The sequence below is a fragment of the Phyllostomus discolor genome, chromosome 3 (assembly GCF_004126475.2).
Source record: "Phyllostomus discolor isolate MPI-MPIP mPhyDis1 chromosome 3, mPhyDis1.pri.v3, whole genome shotgun sequence".
NCBI lineage: Eukaryota > Metazoa > Chordata > Mammalia > Chiroptera > Phyllostomidae > Phyllostomus > Phyllostomus discolor.
Genome location: NC_040905.2, coordinates 21,569,150 through 21,593,700, shown reverse-complemented (window position 1 = coordinate 21,593,700; position 24,551 = coordinate 21,569,150). Strand labels below are relative to the sequence as shown.

Genomic DNA, 24,551 nt, shown 5'->3' with positions numbered 1-24,551 from the left:
ACTGGTTACACATGTCACTCGCTCATGCCCTCCAAAATAGATGAGCCAGTCCCTTCTCTGCAATCTAGTCTCAAAGCTCCGCCAGCACAGGGGAGTTCAGTGTTGCCTCCTCATTTACTACCAGGCTACGCGCAAAGCATTCAGTATAATTGGCATAATGAAAGCATGCATGAGTGAGTTAGTTTTTGAATTACAGTTGGGACCTGGAGAAAACGTATTTCTTATGATTCTCAAAAAATCTATTTGGTCCTTAAAATAAAGCTTTTAAAAATTATTTTCACTGAGCACAAAAATAGCAAAGGGGTTTTGAGAAGTATACCTAAGACTTGGGGTGGAGAACACACAATACCAGGTACAGATGATGTGTTATAGAGCTGCATACCTGAAAGCCATATGATTTTATTAACCAATGAATTCAATAAAAATGTAAAGAAAAAGAGTAATAAGAATAAAGGTGACCTTTTTCCGATTCAAATGAGAGGAAGTGAACAGTTAACTTACCTGGCCGGGTTTAGAATTTTCACAGACGACAATATCATATTCCCTGGCAAGTTCAGGCGGATTGTCATTGACATCCAGAATTTTAATACCCACTGTGACATGGCTCAGCAAACCAGGATTGTCTGCAAAATACACAGGGATGCATTGAATATTTCCACGCACACTTTAGAGGCTTGGTTTAAAACAAACCTCCTTAATGCCGCAGCTTGTCACTAGCTCCATATGCTGTGGCAGGACTTTTGGCAAAAGACAACTTTATGATGGCACTCTTTGCTAAATTCATTAACTTAGAGAAAGATGAAAAATGAACACCAAGGCATGACACGAATGCTAAAATGGTATTTTTTGTCATATCAAGGAAATTACATGTTATTCAGAACTGGAGTGGGAGAAGGTTGTCAGAATTCATTGTATGCTGTCAGAGTCTATGGGATGAACCATCCATTTTATCACTAATCTAAGAAAAGCACAGCAGTTGGTAAAAAATAATCACATAAGCTTTAAAAAGTTTAAGGTTTCAAATATAAATAAACTTGGCAAAAATAGAAAGTCAAGGTATTCACACAAAGAATCATTTACTTCTTATGGGAAAAAATTAAAAAGCATAAAAGTTAATCACAAAGTTAATGAATTGAAATAAGGAGAAAAAACACAAGACAATTACCTCAATACTGAAAAACTACCTCAATCACAGAAAAACGATGAAATGAAATGCAATATCCATATATTTTAAACAAAACAGAACAAAGCAAAAAACAACACAAAAATCTTAGCAAGGTAGGGATAAAAATGTGCCCCCTCAAAATGATTAAGAAAACTTTAAACAAACAGCGACAAATAAAACTACAACATACATGGTTCTTAATGATGAAAAATGAACAGGAGTAAAGGAACAGAGCTATAAGAAACCTAGGAATTCATCTAACAAAGCATATACAAAACTTATATGCAGAACACTTTACTGAATTTAACAATCTAAAGAAGTTGAGCCAAATCATAAATCAAGCTAGCCTGTCCAAATTAATGTGTACATTCAATGCAATCTAATACAAACCCAAAGAAAATTATTCACAGAAATTGAAAGCTGATGCTAAGATTTGTAAGCACAAAGATTACCCAGACTTGTATGAAGAAGCACAAAAAAGGATACTTACTTTACCATCTATCGAGTCATATGCAGTATTAGAACTTAAGACGACATGCTAGTGTCAAAGGTCGAGACAGACATGGAAAAGAACCAACCACAGATTCACTATACACAGAAATTTAATATATAGTAAGAATGTTATTTCAGGTTGGTGGGGAAATTAGGATTGATGAAAAAATGGTTTTAGTAAAACTTGTCATCTATATCATCATCATCATCATTATAAAATGGCCATACTTACACTATACACAAAAGTATAATTTAAATACTTATACAGAATTAAATGACCAAGGTAGAACTAGACATAATTTGGAAAAACTGTAGTTTATAATACATTAAGATAAGTGAAAACTTTCAAACCACAAAATGCACTAATCACAAAGGAAGCACTGATAAAATTGATTACATTCAAGTATGGTATTTTTCAGTTCCTCCAAATATGCCACAAAGAGGAGAAAATTCACAAAATGAGTAAATGTGCCTGCTAACAAAGAATTGGTATCTACAATATATAACACAATGAATTAAATCAATATGAGAAAAGGAGCCAGCAGAATATAAAAATGGGTAATATTAATAGCATTTAACAGATTAGGTAAACTACAAAGAAACACATGAAAAAAATTTCTACATCATTAGTAGTTTTAAAAATGCAAATTAATCTAAATAAGTTACCATTTAACACTGAACAGAGTGATACAATGTTAAGAAGTTTGACAAAGTTGTCCCAAATGCTGGATTGGATAGAGACCAATGGGAATGCTTATTAATTAAAGTAACACAAATATAATTTGTATGGTTCACAATGCTCAGGCACAGTATCCAGCAATTTCTCTGGCTTATACTATAGGGAAATTCTTGAACACATAGACTACCAGGACAAATAATGGAACAAACAACAACAGAAAAATACAAATGTCTGAAAAAGGGTATGGATAATTACAATAACTATGGTATATTTATACTATAGGGAAAATAACCAAATAAAAATATGACCATGGAATAGATCAATTTTAGAAACAAAATGGCAATAAAAATATATTTTTCAGAAATGTCTCAGAAAACTGTATCCAAGCACAGTAAATTTTTTAAAGCTGCAAACAAATGCAAACTAAACAACGTGTTAATGAGAATGATGTTCTTAAACAGTATTTCTGAAGTATAACAATGTATTAAAACATTGCTTTGAAAATCTTTGTCATACTGAATATCAGTACTGTACTAAATATACAGAAAAGATATAAACCATCTTAAAAGTAACATTTTTGTACTAGCATCATTTATAATAATATTAGCATTAACTTGTTTGTTTACATACAATAAAAGATGCTTATACATTATGTTAACATTTTAATATTATAAAGATAAACATTTTATGGAATTAAAATTAACTACATGCTCGCTTAAGTATTTACTTACATATACTGACATCTTATTATAAAGACAATGCATGACTACAGCTTTTCAACGGGCTACTAGTGACCATTACTTGATCTTTATTGTAGGGGACCTGTTTGTTTCGGTCTGGCAAATGTGACTCAGCTCTGTATGGAAAACCTACAGAAGTGAAGTGGTGGGCAGGAGCCAGACCTTCAAACTGAGTTTTCCCATGGGAATCAGGCCTAGAAAATGCATACTGACTGTTACGGCTTGCTCTTGCTAAAACCCCATCACTCTGGTCTAAAACAACAAACGTGTATTATCTATCTTCAAAGTAATTTCCAAAGCCTATGTGAATTCTCCCAAGGACAGAGCTAATCAGCTCATTGCCATTCCCGTCTGCATGTTATTTTCATTTCCTTGATTGTATCTAAAATGTAGACAATAATATTCTGTGTAATAGATAATAAATCTTTCTCTGATGTAAGACCCAAGAAAAACAATAAAAGCCTGTCTAGGCAAGGGTCAGGGCATTCTCTTCTGGAGGGAGTGGCCAACGCATTCAAAGACACTCTCCCCTTGAGAGAGTAGCTGTGCCATCCACTTTTTCTCCACAGGATTGCTGTCACCTGTGCATTTATTTTCTCTTTCAGCCACAATAGGCGGACTCTGCTGGCCGGAGTCCACCACACTTTATTTCTAATGTTTTAAAACTAAAAGAGGATATTCAGTCTGAATTTCCATTTTGTAAATTAATAATTGATATTGACTGAGTTTAAATTATTATCTTGACAAAGCCAAGATTATCACTAACTCCTCATGTTTTACTATTGCCACAATATAAATACATCTCTTCTGTTGTAACTATCGTCCATAATTTTTTTTTCATCATTTTTTACATTGCATTGGCCAAAAGTTTTATTTGGTTTTATTCCATAACATGGCTCTAGTAGCACTTAGTTGTCTTTAACTTGATTTGAAACAATTGTGTTAGACTGTATCATGACAGCTATCATATCAGTGTACATTAAAAAAAATCAATATTGGTCAATTTGTGTAGTCATTTTAGCAATGAAGGCAGAAGAAAGTACGCAGCATTTTCAGCATGGTATGCTTCATTGTTTCAAGAAAAATAAAAATGCAACTGAAATGCAACAACAAAAAAGAGATTTGTGCAGTGTATAGAGAAGGTGCTCAAACATGTGAAAAGTGGTTTGCAAAGTTTTGTGCTGGAGGTTTCTCATTGGATGTTGTGGCTCCATGGCCCAGTAAACCAGCTGAAGTTGATAGCGATGAAATTGAGACATAAATTGAGAACAGTCAATGTTATACCAAGTAGGAGATAGTCGACATTCAAAAATCCAAACTCATAAAGTTATTGCAGAAAATGAAAAACGTGTCTTCTATGGGAAAAGCTAAATGAACTTTTTGGCCAACCCAATATTTCCAAACCAGGTATTCGCTCACCTTTTAAAAGAAGTTGAAAGCAATCTGTTCTAAAAGTCTGAGGCAAGAACATTATAACATTGGCAATAGGAGCTGTAATTTCCCCCCTACGTAGTAAACAGTTCTCTGCTCCTTTTCTGAGCAGGCAGGGTTAGAAGTAACCTTCATGCATCAGAAATAAACAAACAAACAAACAAACATTTTGTAGAAGAGGATTCTGGAAAAACTACATCTTTAGGAAGGACTACAAAAAACAACGAAGTTCTAAGTATTTTCACCCACCACCTTCTCACTGCCCACCTGTCTTGCTCATGCTGTCCACTGGAACTGATAAGCCTTGCACCCAATCTATACATGGGCAACAAGAAAATCATTCTTTCTAGATGGAGATGGTCTCTTCCCATGTTGAATCAGCCTTATTTTATATGCCTTGTACAATTACAAACACACTATAGTTTTGTAGCCACTTGGGGCCTAACTGCATGTATTCTAGTGTTTTCTGCTTATAAAGCTGAGTATATACATGTTTTGTGATGAAAACATTCAACTTTTTTAAGTATTTATCCAGAAAAATCAAAACATATATCCACAGACATATCTATGTACAAATATTTTCTGCAGCTGTACAAATAATAGACCTAAGCAGAAAATAAGTAAAAGACTCATCAATAAGAAAACTAACAAATAAGTAATAATATATCTATAATGTAATATTAATTATAAACAAGGAACCACTGTTACTAATAACGTGAATAAATGTAAAAATTTTTGTTGTTCAAAAGCAGCCCAAATTATATTTACTGTCTGCCCCAAATCACATTGCTTTGTAATTGCATTCATATGACATTCTAGAAGTGGCAAAAATGACAATATTGTTATCATTGAGGGTAAAGTGTAAGGGTATTGACAGTCAAGGAGAACCCTCTGAGGCTATGAAAACATCCTCCACCTGGCTAGCGAGGTAATTACACAGAGAATGTGTATTTGTAAAACCCATTGAAATGTAACAAGATTTGTACATTTCAGTGCTTTTTGATATTATCCAATTTAAAAAAAAAAACCCTTAATAGTTAAGGGGAATAAAACATATGTGCATCCTTGAGAGTATCCTATTCATTATTAGTAGCATATAGTTGATTGTGGCCATCAAGTAAGTAAATTTTACATGAAATAAATCATAGTTAAGAGAGTTAGTTTAATGAATGTATTTTAACAGTAGTTTGTTAAATTATTTTCTCAATGTCTACATAGATGTTACAAGATTTTATCATTACATTCAATACTTTATAAAAAATGTATTCCCAACTTTTTCATGTGTACAGTTTTCTAGTGGTATCCAAACTGTAGTTTTGTCTCTCAGTTTCTGAAGATACATTAAGTCATGACCAATATTAATTTAGCACATGTTGTAGCCATATTTATGATAATGAGAAGAGCTGACATTTACTATATCACCATGTGGCAGATACTGGGTTAAGACACTTCATTTAATCTTCATTGAAATCCTTTGTTAAAAATGAGAAATTACATAATATTTTTTGTTAAATAATTTTCCATGCTGCTTGTAATAAATAGGAAAAATTTTTTTCGATACAGCCTAACCCCTGATTCAGTATCCTTAAATATTATACATCATTACCTACTAAAATAATGTAAGGACTTTACTGATAATAAAATAATAATTGAGACATAAATCAAAACCTTTATGTACATAGGATTAAAAACAGAGAAGTATATGTGATGAGAAAAGTACAAAAGCCAAAACAGTCTATATTCATAAAAATAACCTAAAATATGTTCAGATTCATACACAAGAACTAAAGCAAAAACAAGATGCTCTTTACCTTTACTCTTTGTTTGGCAGGATATATGTGTTTTAGCTTGGTTTGCTCATTGTGAGTGTTGTGTTTTGTAAGCTTAATTTATTTGCAAGTGTTTTATCTCACTTGAAAGAGACTGCATTGGTATTACTTATGATTTTAAAAAGAACACTCTAGCAGTTCTCTGGGTAATAGGTTAAAGTAGGCTAGTGTTAAGTTTAAACAACTATAAAAGAAGCTACAGCAGATACTCCAGTGGAGGTGATGGTTGTTTGGACAAGAATTGGAGCAGTGGAAATTGTACAAGATTTATGAATGCCTTTTAAAGTACAGCTGACAGAGTTTCCTGAAAAAATTGATTGTGGCGCTTAAGAGACAAAATGGTGCTGAAGAGGATTCTGAGTGATTTACATGAGGAATCTGAAGACTATTGCCATCATCACTGAGACGGGTAAGATCTCTGGAGGAGCACATTTAGAGGAAATGTGGATTTTAAGGAAAATATTTACTTGGCACATTCTGAGCTTGAGACCTTCAGGAGGAGATATTAGGGTGGCTAATGTGAAATTCGAGGGAAAAGTCACCAAGTTCTGTAGGTTTAAGTTTGAGCGTTATCTATGTATAAACGTTATAGAAATCCATTAGCCTTAAATGAGATTACTTAGACAAATTCTCCAGGCAGGTCTAGGGTCTGAAAATTAGCATGCTTCACAATTCAGTGAGTGGAGAGAGAGAGACTTATGAACCAGCACGCTGAGGAACCGGTGAGGGATGAAGAGAATCTAGCGAATATTGTGTCATTAAGCCACTGAAAGAACCTATTTCTTGAAGGAATTGTCAGTTTTGCCAAATGGTGCTGCTTTGTTGAACAAATGGTGGAATGAAAGTTATACTTTAGATTTTGCAATGTAGAAAACAAAAGCAATTTTGGGGAAGCAGTGAAAACGAGTGTTTTTGGAGCGGACTTTAGAGAGCATGGTGCAAGACTGTGCAGACTGGGAATACATCAGGCGCTCTGTGACAGCACTTGGGTTGAAGAGGAGCTGCATAGGTTCACATGAAGGCCTCGCAGAGCTGAGAAAGCCCGACTGCCTAGTGACACAGCTGCCCTAATGTAGCACAATGCGTTACACAAATGCGGTAACACTGTGTTCCAACTGCCTACATGCAGGGGTGTCCAACCTGCAGCCCAGGATGGCTGCGAATGCAGCCCAACACAAAACCGTAAATTTACCTAAAACATTATGGGATTTTTTGAGTGTGTGATTATGTGTTGAAATGTATTTCATGTGTGGACCAAGACAGCTTTTCTTCCAAGGTGGTGCAGGGAGACCAAAAGTTTGCACACCCCTGGATAGGACTGAGTACACGAAAATGGCACACACATTTGCAGCCCAGGGGCTGCAGTGGAATAGGGTGTACCCAAAGTATGTCTATTTGGCTTAAAATATAGTTATTTATTTATTCTCATGGGTAAGTTTTAAGAAACAGCAGACTTTAGAAAAGACCTGAAAACTAAGTAGTAAATGTTACCTTTTGTAAAAGAACAATTTACATTTGCAAGGAAAATCTCCAGTTGTAAGAGTATCCCCCTGGCTATGGGCGGGGACAGGATGGACTTATGTCTAAGAACGCTTAGCAAAGTAGGAGACCAGTAGGCAAATCTGCACAACATCATCACTCTCCTGTACTGTGCTCGAGGGTGGGGGGGTAACCTCCCAAAACTGACTCCCCTGCCCCCAGCATCTTTTGTCTTCAGATGGAGATGATACTTAAGGTGGCTCAGCCAGTTAGGTGAGTTACTCAGTTTTCCTGGGTCTCTTCCATGTATGCAGGAGGTATACATGTTATTAAACACGTTTGTTTTTCTCCTATTAATATTTTATTACAGGGATGTCGCAGACAAGCATCTAGGAGTGTAGAGAAAAAATGTATTTTTCCTCACCTGGAGAGCAATGGGCCATACTGTGTAGCCTGGGTATATAGCAGCCTATACTATCCAGGTCTGTGTAAGTGCTGTCTGTAATGTTCACAAAAAGAAAAAACTTGCTAAGGATGAATTTCACAGAATGTATCCCCGTCATTGAGCTGTGCATGACTCTGTAGGCAACTTCTGTGAGGGGTGTTTGGAAAAGGATATACAATAATAGAATTGGATTAAGAGGGAAACACTCGATCAAGGTAGGTTTTCAGTTCTTGATTTTGAGAGTTAATTTTATTTTCAGACAGGGATGAAAGCCTGTTTATAAGGACTGAAAATTATGTGTCAGAGCAGAGAAAATGAAGATGCGGGAAAGAGGTCGATGTGTCTGAGTGAGCAACAGAAGACAGGACGCAGGGCACCCAGGAGAGGCTGTCAGAAAGGCAGCGTGGAGAACTTACTCACAGCAACCTGAGGGAAGGAGGGTTTGTGCAGCCTGCAGCCTGCAGTGTTAATTATATTCATAGACCTCGAGGGCAGAAAACTGTGGAAACACTTTGCTGATTTTTCTTATTTTTTAATTCATTAGAGAACCAAGGGTATTTGCTTCATGTAAGGGCATTGGGACAGGTATTAAACATTTGAGGACAGAGGAAAACTATAAAATAAATATCTAGCAGTGTTGTATATGATTGCTTCAGGTAGTCAAGTTTTTTCTTTTTTGACTAAACACATTTATTCTAATTCTTTCAGAATGTTTTTACTCATATGGGCATACTGTGACAAGGAAGGCCTCAAATATATCAACCCATTGTGTAAATAACTAAATAACAACAAAAATAGAATGTACAGGTATTGTACTTGCCTCGCCAAACCCTTCTCTCATGTGTAGAACCCAGGGAGTTTGAATGTAATCGAGGGCACGTGAGGACAAAATATGCGCCCTGATGCTCTCGAGCCAATGTGGATAAACACACACAGTTTGCAATAACAATTGATCAAAGTATAGGCACACTTTATGTATTACAATTTTTAAAGATAGTAAATAAAAATGTAAAAACGACCTAATAGGAACAACCATTTTAGTGATTATTCAAAGTGACAATTTATCTCACCTTGGTTGTGAATGAGTCTATCCCAGTTTAAGGCGGCATTCATCCTGTTACGATGTCATAAGTTAGCATAGTACTTGTTGCTTGTTACTCTATAGTAACAAGCAACACTAAACCAAAGGATGAGTTCAAAAGAAATACAAAAAGGAAAAATCCCAGAAAAATGGAGATAGACACCGGATCAAAATAAGCCTAAATCCTGACTTACGTTTGAATTGTACGGGTACACGGGCCAATAAGCTTATTTTACCTTGGAGGAAATTGAATTATTTTTGGTTATTTCTTAGTAATGTTACATAAAATTACTAAAACATGGACACATATGAATAAACATGTCAGAAAATTATTTTATTACTTTTGATCATGCTTAAAACAGTATCAATTTCTTTGTGTGCTAAGGAAAATGTGTTGATGAGGCTGCTTTGTCTGCTAAGGGAAATTGCTTAATATGAACAAATTTGTGGAAGGCAAATTTCATGTAACAAAATAAGCATGCTGGCAATGGCAAAGTACCGTACAGAAGCTGAAGGAACCTCAAGCCACCTTCTCTTCAGTAACAGAACTTTGTGTTGTTAGATGCAGCTGCTGACAAAAATTAATCTCAGTTTACGAGGCAACAAGGAATAAGTTCGTGAAATCTAAATTTAATTTCCATCACCTGAAACTAATAATTGGACTAAATTTGAAATTTGTGCATCTTCATCTTGGACCACGTTTGCCAGAAAATTGAAAGGCACACCCAAGCAAGGTTTAATTAACAAGGAGCATGAAACACTGGTGTCTGGACTGAGTGATGTGTGCAATCAGAATAAAGCAGGAATGACACAGAACTGAGGCAAATGTTCATATAAATGCAATCATATGCAGTTGTTATTGTTTAATTTGTGAGCTCTGGTGGCAGTAGACTCTTTCAGATTCACCAGATGAATGAATAATGTGTCATCTCAAGACTTTGGCTCCTACGGAAGTACAACTGTCATGCAAGCAATGAACGGTATAGTCACCATGTGGTGTATTGATCAGGTGAAATTCAATTCTTGCATTCAATGTACAGAAAAATAAGAAACAAGTCATTTTAAGGAAATGAGAAATATATAGCTGAGTGGCCACTGAATTGTATAGAGCGTGATAAATTGGTCGGGCAGGTTAAGGTGGAGAAATGAGGGGCAAGGAATATTCATGTATGTAACAAAATTTTGTTAACCAAGTTTTATACAGGAAAATAGCTAAATATTTGGGAATTCTAGGATTAACCAATGATAAAACAGACCTTATTCTTATACTTGAGATGTTCAAAATCTAGTAGAGATAGAAAATACTATCATAAAATGTAACAGGTAGTATATGTTAAGACTAATAAGTGATAAGAGGATATTTAAGGCCTGAATGAAGTTGGAGCATAGAAAGAAAGGAGCAGTAAGATTTGGCCGAGAGTTTGAGGAAGATTTCATGGATGTTGAGAGATTTAAAATAGTTATTAAAAGTACAGAGCTACTTGTAAAGCCAAACAAAATAAGTAGAGGGCATTGAGAGAGTAAAGGATTACAAAATTATTGAAACAGCCCAGCCTTTTCTAGAATCCATGACTGAAATGTGTGTGGATGGCAAGATGCAGCAATGGTACTCCTTGATACAAAGGAGCCTGAACCTTCTTTCACACAAAAACCCACACATGAAGGTTTATGGCAGCTTTATTTATCAGTGCTGAAATTTGGAAGCTATCAAGATGCCCTTCAATGGGGAAATTAATATACTGTGGTACATCCAGACAAAGGACTATTATTGAGTGCTAAAAACAGTTGGGTTATCCAGCCATGAAAATACATGGAGGAAACTTAAATGTATATAACTGAGTGAAAAAAAATCAATTTGAAAAATCCAAATACTCTATGTTTCCCACTATATGATTTTTCTGGAGAAGGCAAAATTATGGAACCAATAAAAAGATCAGTGGTTACCAGGGTCAGAGTGGAGAGACGTAAAAACACAGAGCACAGAAGATTTTTAGTGAAGAGAAAAATACCCTGTATGGTACTCTAAAGATGAATACATGCCATTATACATTTCTTCAAACTCATAAAACACCAAGAGTTAACACAAAGTTAAACGATAGACTTTAGGTGATTGTGATGTGTTCATGTAGGTTTATTGGTTATAACAGGTGTGTCTCCTGGTGGGGTTTGTTGATAGTGGAGAGTGCTAAGCATGTGCAGGGCAGAGGGTATATGGTCAATCTCTGTACCTTCCTCTCAGTTTTGCTGTGAACCTAAAACTGTTCTACCACATAATGCTTTTTAAAAATTTGCCCTGAAAAAAAATATTAAATGCATTTCCAAAAAAAGATATACTAGAAAATACTCTGATAACGTGGCTGATGTTGAGGTTAAAACTTTCAAACAATCATATACAGAAGAACCTCCAGCAGTCTTTAACAGGCACTCAGGCTAAGCAATCAGTTCAGGAATGTGCAGGTTTCTAAACATAGTCTTACAGCATGGCTATAAAATCTTAACTACTGCTCATTCTCTATACTTGTCTATGATTGGGATTAATTTACATTTTATTATTGCTCATTGAGGTGTCTCTAAGGTTTTTTATTACCATGCATAAAATTCAGGATGTTACAGTTTACTGTACTCTTTTACTTAGATAGATATGTATTAACACATTTCCCATTTGAAGTACTAGCAAATAGTATTAAAAAAAACTTAGTAAGTATATATTTGTGACACTACTCTAGTAAACATGGGCATTTCCTTTGGTGAAGATTGCACATAATTTTTATGATGTCCTTGAACTCATGTATAGTCATAAAATAGTTTCTACTTGATACAAATATTTGAGCTGAGGCAAAATTTAGAGCAATCTCATGTACGGTTTCTGAACAAAATACCTCCGGAGTTAGACTTCAAGTTATTTTAAAATAAGCTCCTATTGTGTCTGACAAACATCCTCTTCAAGGATACTCCTCTTCCATATTCTGTACATGAAGCCTCTTCAAAAACAACTGCACAATCTTTTTCTAAATTTATTTTTGTAACGTCATCGGAGGGCGTGCTTATTGATTTTAGAGAGAGAGGAAGGGAGGGAGAAAGAGAGTGAGAGAAACTTCGATGTGAGAGCGAAACACGGATCAGTTGCCTCCTGCACATGTCCCAACAGGGAACGGAACCGGCAGCCTTTTGCCGTGCAGGCCACAGCCCAACCAACTGAGCCACACTGCCCAGGGCTTCCCAAGAGAATTTAATGCATGTCTGCACAAAAACATCCACATTCGTAGTCATAGCATCTTTTTTCATATTAGGCAAAAAGTGGGAAAAACACAAATGTCTATTCAAGTTATGAATGGATAAATAAAATGTGGTATATCTATACAATGGAATATTTTTTAGCAAAAAGAAAAATGAATTAATGATGCATGCTGTGACATGGATAAACTCTGAAAAACATTATGCTAAATGAAATAAGCCAATCACAAAGGACCACACATTATATACTTCTTTTTAAAATATGAAATGCCAATAATAAGTAAATGTGTTGCTACAGACTAATTGTTTATGTCCTCTCAAAATTCATATGTTGAGATCTACCCCCCACTTGATAATAATAGGAGGCAAGGACTTTGGGGGATGATGAGGGAATAAAGGAGGAAGCCTTGTGAATGGAATTAGTGCTCTTATTGTTGAGACCCCAGAGAACTGGAGTCTCGACAATAAGACACCCGTAGAAGGCAGAAGGGTGTCTTCATGTCCTGGGAAGACACCCCTAGAAGGCAGGCACGGATGAAACAGGATGCAGGCCCTCAACCAGACCCCAAATGTGCCAGCATCTTGACCTTGGCCTTCCTAGCCTCCAGAACTGTGAGAAATAAGTGGTTGTCATTCAAAGCACCCAGCTGATGTTATGCAGCCTGAACAGACTAAAACATCTACAGTAGTGATTTTCAGCTGGTGTGCTGGGCACACTGGTGTGCTGCAAGATTTTTTAAAAGACGGAATACCTGACTATTTAGTCAGGGACACTGACCTCTTTTCCCTTAGATTGTCAAATAAAAAAAAAAAAATGGCAACAGCCAACACAGCAATAGCCATGCATTTTGAAAGAATCAAAATTATACCTTTTTCGTTAGATTGGCAAAATATATAACATGTATTTTTGGTGTGTCATAAAATTTTAGTAATTAGTTTATATGTGCTGTGAGATGGAAAAAGGTTGGAAATGGCCGGTCTAGAGAAAATCGCTGATCTAGATTAGTGACCTCCTGGGATGGGCACGTGCAGGGGCAGCCCTCTGAGGGCCAAAGAAAGAGAGAGCATCATTTCACCTTACATAGCACTTTCTTCTACCGTGAGTGTTCTTGACTTCCAATATACATGTAGTTCTTTCACGAGTACCTAGAAATCCTTTCTAAATGTATATATAATGTCTGTAAACGATTCTATGTTTAGGGTGATATACACTTTGGTTTATTGCTTAATATGTAAAGAAAAACTTCATTGTTATGACAATAGATCAATTTTCTTTGTTTTATTCTAATTTTACTTGACCACAGTCATATACCACTTTTTAAACTCACAGGCAATTATTGATATTTATGTTTTTTTTTTCCTGAATGTAGGTGTTAACCACAATGCATTACTTGGGGGGAAAGAGCATGCATGAATCTCCCTCAGCAGCAACTCATGAACTTGCCTAAAGAGGTATTAGACCTGCCCATGGAAATTCCAAGAGTAATTCTTTTACTGTAAGTTTTCTTAATGTTAATAAAAGCTTGAGGAGGAGTATTGCACTGAGAAAATTATTCAAGAAGAAGGATAAATTTTCATTTATTTTCCCTCTAAACTGACATGTGTGTAGTACCATTTTTGTAGCCCCTTGGTGACTTCATGCTAAGTGAGGCACGAGTTCCTGATGGAGCAAGTGCCACCATTCGGAGAACCAGATACTTGGACTCAGGCATGAGGACTAAGTGTCCATGATGCCCATTGTTTACCCCGATGCCAGGATTAAAGTAAGGAGAATGGTCAACGATTTATTCACTGTATCCGACAATGAGTAAAATTGTATCTAATACATTCTGTGCACTCTCTTAGATCCTACCATGAAACGTAAAACTGGTAAGATACCTGCTTATGAGAAAATCTCAGTATAAATCTTGTCGTATAAAAAGTGACATATTTTCCTATAATACATAAAGTCAGGTCATTTACCATTTTCTGAAGCAGCCACTGTGATATTGTACCATGGAGTTTCTTCTCTATCAAGAACCTTTGTGGTCTTAATAGACCCAGTATTGGCATCAATGTTGAAAAATCTGTCATCTTCATCATTGTAGTCAATGAAATATCTAGGTAAGAAAATAAAGAAATCTTTTTTAATTTGATGTTATAATAAAAATATAACACTCAAGCAAGGGAAGTATTAAATTAAACATATTCAAATATTTAAATGTATATATTTCATTTCTATATTTGGCCCTTAAGGTTTGACTGGAAACTTTGTATTTCCATAGAACTGACATCATTTTTTATTTCAGTTTGTCCTTAATGTTATGCCTGGTTTAATTATTAATTTAAAAATACCTACCAAATTCCATAAATAGTAGACAGTAAAAATACAGTGATTAATAAGAGAAAAATAAAACAATGATGTTTAAGAAATCTATAGTACAATAGAAGAAAAAAATCAATGTATAATGAAATTTCTTGTGGCTACATGGTCAAACGTTTTAGGGTAGAAGGTGATGTCAGAGATTAATTTATATTAGAATTTCATTATAGCCGAGGTTTAAAATAAATATAAAATGAAAAAAAGTATTTCAATTAATTACCATTGTATGTCCATCTCCTAGCAAGCAACCTTTTTTAGCCAAAGATTGGGAAATGAATTAAATGGGAGGTTAGGCTGCATTACTGGCCACACATTTGTCCTCTCTGATTCATGCAATTTGGCAGGTTTCTCACACTAGGAGTGGCCTCCAGCTTACTTTGGCAATAGAATGACTTGGAAGCAAAGGTGTTGATACCATATTTGCATTTAGATTTCATGAGACTATGTATGTTTCCTCTTATGCTATGCCACCACCATAAGAAGCACACATTTATCTATTAGTCCCAGAAGGAAGATGAGAGACACATGGCCAGAGCTGTCCCAGTTCGGGATCCCAGCACAGAGTAGAAGTGCCGAGAAAATCGGTGGATGCACAATTGAATGCACTAGAGATACACAGAGCCAGCAAACAAGAGCCAGCCGAGTACAGCTGTCCTCAACTGAGCTAACTCACAGGTGCATACATTTTGGAGAATATATATATAATGTTTTTAACCCCTGAGTTTTGTTATTTTTATATTATTCAACAATAGTTAATTAATATAAACACAAATAAATAATATAGTAAACTATCATATGTTCTAGAAATGTTTCAAACCATTTCTGGGACTATTTAAGGACAAAAAACTTCTCTCTTTTAATCTCTAATACTTCCTTTTTCATCGGTCTCACCTTAAGTAACATTTAGTCTAGACCTGAAAAAAAAAGTGAACTATTATGTGAAAAGTGCCAAGGGAAGAAAATTTGAATTTAGAAAACCGAAGTGAAAAGATCCAACTTAAAGAAAAAGCCCAATTTGCTTTAAATGTATGTTTCATGTATCCATGTATGTTTCACTGTATCCAGAAGAGGGAATGAGGCGGATGGATGGACGATAGTACAAGAAAGCTTGTAGCATATGGTAAGGAGTTTTTACTTTTTAAAAAAGGCAATGGGAACAATTTTAAACAAATAAAATTATAATCTATGTTCTGAAAATAATCACAGTGACAACTTCTATTTTTTGTATTGTCAAAAAGTCAAAAACAATTCCAAAAAGAAATTATACCTTTTTGGACAAAGGTGGGAAAAATAAGGAAATGGAAACAAATGCACAAAATAAGGCTACACATCAGACATATCCCATAGAGCTTCTTGTTGAAATGACAGTGGTAAAGAGTAGAAATTACAAATAACTCAGTCTGTGTGTGTTTCGTCTGCTATGTATTAATAAGTCCATTTACTGAGCTGGATAAAGAGGCAGGAAAAAAAACCTTTTTGGGAGAAAAATAATTTGGGAGAATCATTTTGACACATTATGCCTTAGATATCAATTAGATAAGCATGTGCAATAAAAAGCAGATAATTAGATTTGAGTGTGAATTCCAAATGTGCTTTCTGAATAGAAAATATATATTTGAGATATATGAGCATACATTTAAGGTAATGTGGCTTGTGTAGTCCCATTTGGGAGAGAACTGTAAGAAGAAAGGGGTAAAAGAGTTGAACACTACAGAACCTAAACTTCTGAGTCTAAAATGCTAATCAACAGAGAGAAACAGCTTAAGGAGGAGAAGAACTGGAAGAGTGAAGGGCGGAGAGGACAAGAAAGAAGTGAGGTAAGTGGGCAGCTGTGGTGAAGGGTGTTGAGTGAGGTTAGTAAGGGATGGGCATGATTGGTTAGTTTGAGAAGAAAATTTTCAGTAAAACATGAAAGGATGGGAGTTTTCGTACAGTGAATTCAAGAGCAAGTTGAATGTGAAAACATGAAGCCCATAAGCCATGACACTTGGGTGGACATCGTTACCTGAAATAAAGACTAGAAAAATGACGCCTATGTCATTAGAGAAGTGAGTTCAGCCAAATATTTTTTTCTGCTAAGGAACATATTAAAAACTAACCTTTCTGAGGGAAATGATCACTTTGAAATAATAAAATATGCAAAAAGATGTGTAGAATTGGGTTCCAGAAGACAAATACAAGGATTTTATTGAAAGTAATGGAGATACTTCTTCCATTTTAGCACAGGGGAGATCTCAGAAGTTGGGTAAACATATTGAAAAGGTAATTGTGGTATTGGCAATACCACAAAATTCATCTTACTTCCTGGAACAGAGTATAATTGAAATACAATCCCATGTCTCTCATAGCCATAATGTGTTAACAAGATACATGGAATAGATTGCTAAAGTGTGAAACCTTGTAACAACCTGGCAGAAGATATAAAAATTACCAGGCAGATTGAGACTACAGAGCATTCCACTAAAATCTAGGAGCTCATTTAGTGAAAAGAACACGTAGGAATAAACAGAATACATCACTTGTATCTGTGTGATCCAAACAAGAAATTGACTGTTGTGCATTGATTGTCCTATAGCAGCTTCGTGTTAATTGAAGGAAGTTCAGTTTTTCTTCCATTGAAAAAGCAATGGGAACAAGAATTTTAAGTATAGAGCAAATCTGTTTCAGAGAAGAAACAACAGATTCAGACATTACAGAATACTGGCAAAGAGAAGTGCCACTGGGCTTTCCCAAACCTTAAGCCAAGGCACACTGACACTCTTTTACTTTCTTTGACTTGAGTTCATATCACAAAAAATCTTTCTCCTAAAACCTCTAACACAGAGGCCCAATGCTAAACTAATGAGCTAAACTGCTTCAGATGTGTGAGAAGTTTGGTTAAATAAAAGAGGGTAGCATCCTTTACAATGTAATCCATTGGCAATTACACAAGGTTGCGAAAAAGTAGGCTAGTAATAATAAAAAATAACACATAATAAATACATAATAGCATAAGAATAAATTCTATGTTTAGTGTGCTCACAAATGTAAACCTACTTTTGTGCCCTCTTTTATTATCTAAAGCTAGGTACTATTAACCTGTCTTCCAGAAACTTTCCATGTGGGGGTACTTTAGCGGACAGCAGTTTCTGCATCTGAAAGTTGGACCTGAAATGGAAACTTACTGTTCAGCCTTAAAGTTTCCTGCAATGACTATTAGCAAAACTCAGATTGTTTCTATCAACACACCCCTATGAAATGTGCCGGAACATGCCTCGTTTTAGAAATCCGATCACTTCAGAATTGTCAATCTGAGAGAAAATGGGTATTTCTTCTGTTTGTAAGCTGAATTAAGAATATCAAAATGCATAGTTCTTTTTTTTATCAGAGTAATCCCTTTTAGACATTTTACATGAAGCTTTCTAATGTAAATGATGGTATTAGTGGTTAAATGCTTTTAGAATACACATTTTATTTGAATTTGAAAATAAAACCTATGTTTAAATATTTTAAAAACAGCAAGTATAATGCTAGGCATGTCTCCTCAAACTCATGTTATTTAATTCTTAATTTTCTTTGCAACCTAACACCACTGAAAAATCTACAACATAAGGGCTCGATATCAGCTATGTTTGGATCCAGAGTCTTATTCATGGAGTTGCAACTAAATTTCAGCTCAAGGAGAACTAAATAGTTCTGCTTAACTACCCTTGGATTTGTGCCTAGCAATAGAAATAAAAACTCAGAAAAAGGTAAAACAGAAATGTTAGAAAAAAAGAAACAATTCAAAATGCATTCAGAGGTTAAATGTAGAAAAATTTAATGCTAACTTTAAAATTAAGTGACAAAGCTCCATTAAGCTGTTTATCAAATAATAAAAAATGGATAACAGTATTCTCAGTAGGTAACTTCCAAGTAATTTTCATAATAACATCTATTTATTTCTCTTTACAAACCTTCCAGAAGTAAATACATCTTAATAATTTATGAGTTGATATTTATATACATGTCATTTGTATTGTAAATTACATACACATTTGATATTTTGCAAATATAATGTCTAGTAATCTCTTGCCTAGGTGATATAGGATCTAAATTTAGATTAATGGTAAAATGTGAAAGATTAGAGTTTTGAGAAATTTTTATATTCTAGTCATAGCTTTCAAAAATAAGCCAGTATAAATCAAAGCTAGAGTATATACAAGTGGACAAGATGTTTAAAGATATTCTTCAAATTCTGCTTTCCTCCTTAATACAGACCATATGGGGCAATGTATGAAACAGGGAGGGAGTGTGCGTGTGCGTGTGCACGTGCACACACGCACACACACACACGAGTGAGTCAGTTATTTACAAAAGCTCACATTACAGAGTACTTACAATGGACTGCATAGCACTTTAAGTGTTTTCTAAATATTACTTCATTATGTACTCAAAACAACTGTGTGAGGTTCTTACTATTTATCTCCCATTTTACAGAGGAGAAAACTGAGACAGAGGGATGGAGAAGGTTATCCAACATCAAGGGGCTCATAGTGTAAAAAATTAAAATATGATCTAGGCTTATTATATAATATTTATAAGCTTTTTTTAAAAAGTAGATAATATTTGAGGGTTTGTATATTCATTCAAGGAATATTTATTTGGAGGGAGTACAAAGAAGGAAAAATATTGAAAAGAGAAGAAACAGCAAAACCTGAGAATTATTTAGATATAGATTTAGTTAGGGAAACAAGTAAGCAAAATAAGAAAATAAAGTATTTGTAAACTGATGGGATCAGTGGTCAGAAAATAACTATGTTCATATTAATTCAATGAAAAAAGTGAAAAGGAAATGCATTACATTGAAGTAAGATAAACGGTCAATATTCAAATTGGAATGTGTGGGTCAACAAATAGAAAAAGAAGTTATGACAACCCCAAACAGTCGCTCTTAGTCGTGATTAACTTTACTCAAGTATTTTTTCAAGAGAAGCTACTTTAAACAAATTATCCACTTCATCACTTGGCACTCAATTTCTCTTTGATTATACAGGCATGGACTCAAGAAAATTAATAGCCATGTCAAAGTGCATTGAAAAAGTAATTTTTCATTTTAATAACAAAATGTCAGTCCTCAAAAGCTCTCATTACTTTGATTATAGTTTGCCCACTACACCATAAGAAATTAATTGAAAACTTATGCAATGAAAACCTATGTTTACAGTGACTTACTTGGAAAAACATCAGTTGGCTTCAAGTACGGGAGATTTCTCCGTTATCACACTTAGACACTTGCGGACACAGAACGTGAGCCGTGAAGCAGACTTACCTGAGAATTCACCTCCCAAACAGCTGTTTTTGTAAGTCTGACTGATTTTGATGAATAGATGGGATCAAGTTTAATCAATATACACCCTGGGGGATACTTGAGCAGCTTGGCCTTATCTCTAACAACAACAACAACAAAGAATCATACCTGCAGTATAACTCAGACTCACTAAAAATTTAAGGTTCTCTTCATTAACTTTTGAGATATAATTTTTCCCACAAGTCATTTATCTGGAATATAATTTTTCAAAAAAAAAAAAGTAACATAAGGATCTCGTCATTTGATAAATAGTGTAGAGTGCTTCATACTATGGGCAGCACACAGAGGACATAGATATTTTGGAAAGCTTTTTTGATTTTCTGAGCAAAAATGGTCCAGTGTAGTAACAAGAGGATCTAATAGAAGTACAACCCCTGCACAGGGAATGATGTTTCCTCTTCTTTAATTATTCCCCCAAGTTACTAAAATATCAGATATCTAATAATCCTGAGCTCTAGAAATGCTATGAAACCATTTAAAGCATTTTTTATTTCTTTGAATTATTTACATGAAAGCCATCAAGATGTTTTAGTCTCCAGTTGGTAGACTGATAGAATGTTGCTAAATGGGGCTATTCATTCTAGGGCTCATTGAGCAAATTACACCAGCTTGTCCAGGAAATAAGTTCTCTCTCTGGGGTCAGGACTGAAATTTGGGGAGGTTACCACTATGTGCTAAGCTGTTAGATAAATTTGAGTCAAAAAATGGGGAAAAATTAGAGGTTTTCTGTATCTTTATTAAAACCTAGAAAGTGACCATAGTCTTATCCAGTCTCTATAATTAGTAGCTGCGTGACCTGCAGCCATTTGGCCCCAGTTTTTAGATGTCTCCATCTGTGTGAAAACAGGGTTGTCTCAGTCATGTTTAGGTTTCTTTGCATTCTCAAACGTCATGTTCCCATGACAGAAGTACAGTTCTTAGTCAATGTAAATATGCCAACTTGGCTGTATGGGATGTGATACAATAATAAAACACAAGTTACAGACAAAGACTTCTTCTTGTTTTAAGTAGGAGCCTGCTTTCTCCCTGTCTTTACTTGATTAGTATTAAATATCCCTAATGAGTTGGCTCCTTTGTACCAGAAGACTATGAAAGTTTTGATCTGGGTATATCAGAATTTAGGCTTGCTGTTTTAAGTGTCCAATTAAGCTACACCTCATGTTCAGTAAGATAAAATTTTATAAGCAAATTTGATCTGTAGAATAAAAACCACATCAAATGGCATCTTCAACATGAATATATTTTGATACAGTTTCTGGTTATATTGTTTTCTAAAGTTTAAAGTCTGCATTCAACCTTCACAATTAGTTTCTCCTTTTTACTCTTCAACTTTTCAATATAACCTTGTTATTATTCTTAAATACCTCTTAATTTTGTTGTTATAACATTCACCTTAATGTGGTGTTTCTAACTCCATCTCATCAGGAGCTAGATGAAAATTTCAGAGAAGCATAAGACAAAAAAACATACTAATGAGGATGCAGTGATTATACAAGGGACATTTGCCCACTGAGGCTGCAATTAAACTCAACATAGGCTGAGTAAACACTTCTAATTCTTTGCAACTTTTTAAAAAAGATATTTTTAAATTGTTTTTTTAATTTGACAGATATTTCCAACTCTAATCAAAGTGTTATTTTTTATGTTAGCATATGTATAAATGGCTTATTGTTTCCTAAATGGTTATCATGTTGAACGTTTGAAACACTTAAGCACAGTGTTTATTTTCCTGAAATTGTTTGGAAGTTATTATACAAAGAAAATATTAAAATGTTAACAATAAGCAAATACATAGATAAATCCAGATTATATATTGGAGAGGAAAAAAGTTACTATGGTAGAATATATATATTCTCACTAAAGCTCTTCATCCTATGATAAATTGTTAATAAAAGACACTAATAATTCCCTTGTATTGTACTAAATCAAGTACTGTATGCCTTGGTATTGTATTTACTACTGTATGTTGTAGTATAAAAGGAGACTTGACTGTTTTGAGCATCTTCTTTTTTTCCAGTGTATGAAATGTATGCAGGTCCTGGCGTTAATAAATGGCTTTCCAACCCTGCAAAACATCCATCTGTTTCCTACTTTGTGATGTTGACTTCTATAAATGCAGTCGTTTATGGTTATTATTATATTAGTAGTAGTTGCTAAAATATATAAGAGGCCTGGTATTGTGGTCTTAAAAACAAACAAACAGCCCTGGCTGGTGTGACTCAATGGATTGAGTGCTGGACTATGAACCAAACAGTTGCCGGTTCGATTCCCAGTAAGGGCATGTGCCTGGGTTTCGGGCCAGGTCCCCAGTAGGGGGCACACAAGAGGCAACCACACATTGATGTTTCTGTCTCTCACTTTCTCCCTCCTTTCCCCTCTCTCTAAAAATAAGTAAATGAAATTTTAAAAAAGAATAGAGTAAAAAACAAAACAACAACAACAACAAAAGGGTTTTTGGAGTAAAGGAAAGTTGGATTTCAATTATTTTCCACTATGTAAACTTGGCCAAATTACTTAACTTCTTGAGCCTTACTTTCTTCATCTGTAGAATAGCACTAACAATACAGACCCTTTAGGGTTGTTATAAGGTAATTTTTGGCATGCCATATAAAGCCTCTAGCTCACAGATGGCAAGGCATGAATGGTCACTCATTTTTATGGTCACATGATATAAGATGACATTTCCAGAAACTCTCTAGCTTTTCATGTCCAACATAAGATTGTTCATCCGGCGGTAGCTATTTGGGAGATTCCAAATTCCATTTGCAGCATGCCAGCAAGTGAGCACAGCCTGTTTAAATCAAGGGTTCTTCATTGCAGGTAAATAGCCTGGTTCTGATTTTGCTTTTTAAAATTCTGGTGATTATATTGCTGCCAATTGCACATTCTTGTTTGGAATTGCAAGAGACAAAAGCTAGGCACAGTACGCTCTTAGAAATCTGAAGAGTCAGTAATATTTTAGAAAATTGAAATACAAAAGACTGAAGTCAGAAAGCTTTTCACAAATGCCTGCAAGATTCAAACTCCCTTTCATTATCAATTCTACAAACTTGGAGTTAATTGAATTTCAGGGCACACTGCAAAATACATCTTTTCAATGTGCTTTTCCTTAATTAGTACCAATGTTTGGTCCCTGAGAAAGGTGAAAGTATAAGGCTTCTTTTGTATTTGGTAATGTTTTCTGTTTTTTATTCAGTGTTTGCACCTACAGGCCCCTGTGAATGACACATTTTTATTGGAATCAAGAATAATATTATGTAAATTATACACTGAAACAGCAGCTATGGAATCTAACTAATTATTTTAAGGTAGCTTTAGAAGGATTTGTTTTAGTTGTCAAACCAAAACAAGGGAGAAAGAATAATGCATATGCTAATAGATTTGTGCTTCTCAGTATTAGCGTTTGGAGACAATACACAAATCATCTTTGCATCCCAACAAATAGGAAAATGTATTTAAATGATGGGTGTTCAATTAATGCTCTCAATAATATGGAACAATTACTGAGGCAATTATTTATATGTTATACATGTAAATAGTTAATTTTATTAAATACAATCCATAAGTTGAAATATTACATGACTGCACATCATGTAAAAGGTACATATGGGTATGCATTTTCCAAAAGTGTTTTTTTAAATCTGTTTTCACAGGAAATCAGCACTCCAGGCTCATCAACATTCCAGCCAGTTTGGTTAACTCTGTATCACTGTTTTTCAGCCTCAGCACTATTGACATTTGGACCAGATATATTTTTGTAGTGAGCACTGTCCCTGGCCTTTAACCACAGCTGATGGTAACTAACATTCCTCCCCCAGTTGTGACAACCAAACATGCTTTCAGACGTCATCAAATGTCTCCTAGGGGAAAACTCTGCCCTCCGGTGAGAACCACTGTTCCGTGTGGAATGGGTGTTTGGGGTACATTGGCATCTATAGAGCAACAGTGAAAAAAGGTTGTGCCTGATCTCAATTTCTCCCCCTTTGGCCTACCCTATTGGATGATATATGCCACTCTTCATAGCATTTAAAAAATTCATTATTCCTTATTTTGAATTACAAGCCTTCCAATCATTGCTTTGATTATAATTGCTCATACTTGTCTGTCCTTACTTCTCTCCACCAATGATTTTTGCAGCGAGGATAAATTTCAAATGTGTCTGCACAAAACCTTTTCATGGTCTCTCTGGAGTGTTTCTCTACAATCTCAGGACTTGCCCTTCTCACACAGGCAACCCAAGCTCCTTTTATGGACAAAACCTGCATTTTCTTTTTCTTTCTTTCAC

At 35.0% G+C, this 24,551-nt stretch overlaps 1 protein-coding gene across 8 annotated transcripts in view; it reads right to left on the bottom strand.

Moving 5' to 3' along the window:
- The window catches only part of CDH18 (cadherin 18), a 488,064-nt gene that overhangs the window by 41,171 nt on the left and 422,342 nt on the right, over positions 1-24,551 (bottom strand). For all 8 annotated transcript variants that reach the window (XM_036020243.1, XM_028511442.2, XM_036020244.1 and 5 more), the window contains 2 exons: positions 14,538-14,674; positions 502-623 (listed from right to left, as the gene is read on the bottom strand). In XM_036020243.1, the coding sequence (XP_035876136.1) occupies positions 502-623; positions 14,538-14,674 (259 nt within the window). The remainder of the gene's footprint in view (positions 1-501; positions 624-14,537; positions 14,675-24,551) is intronic.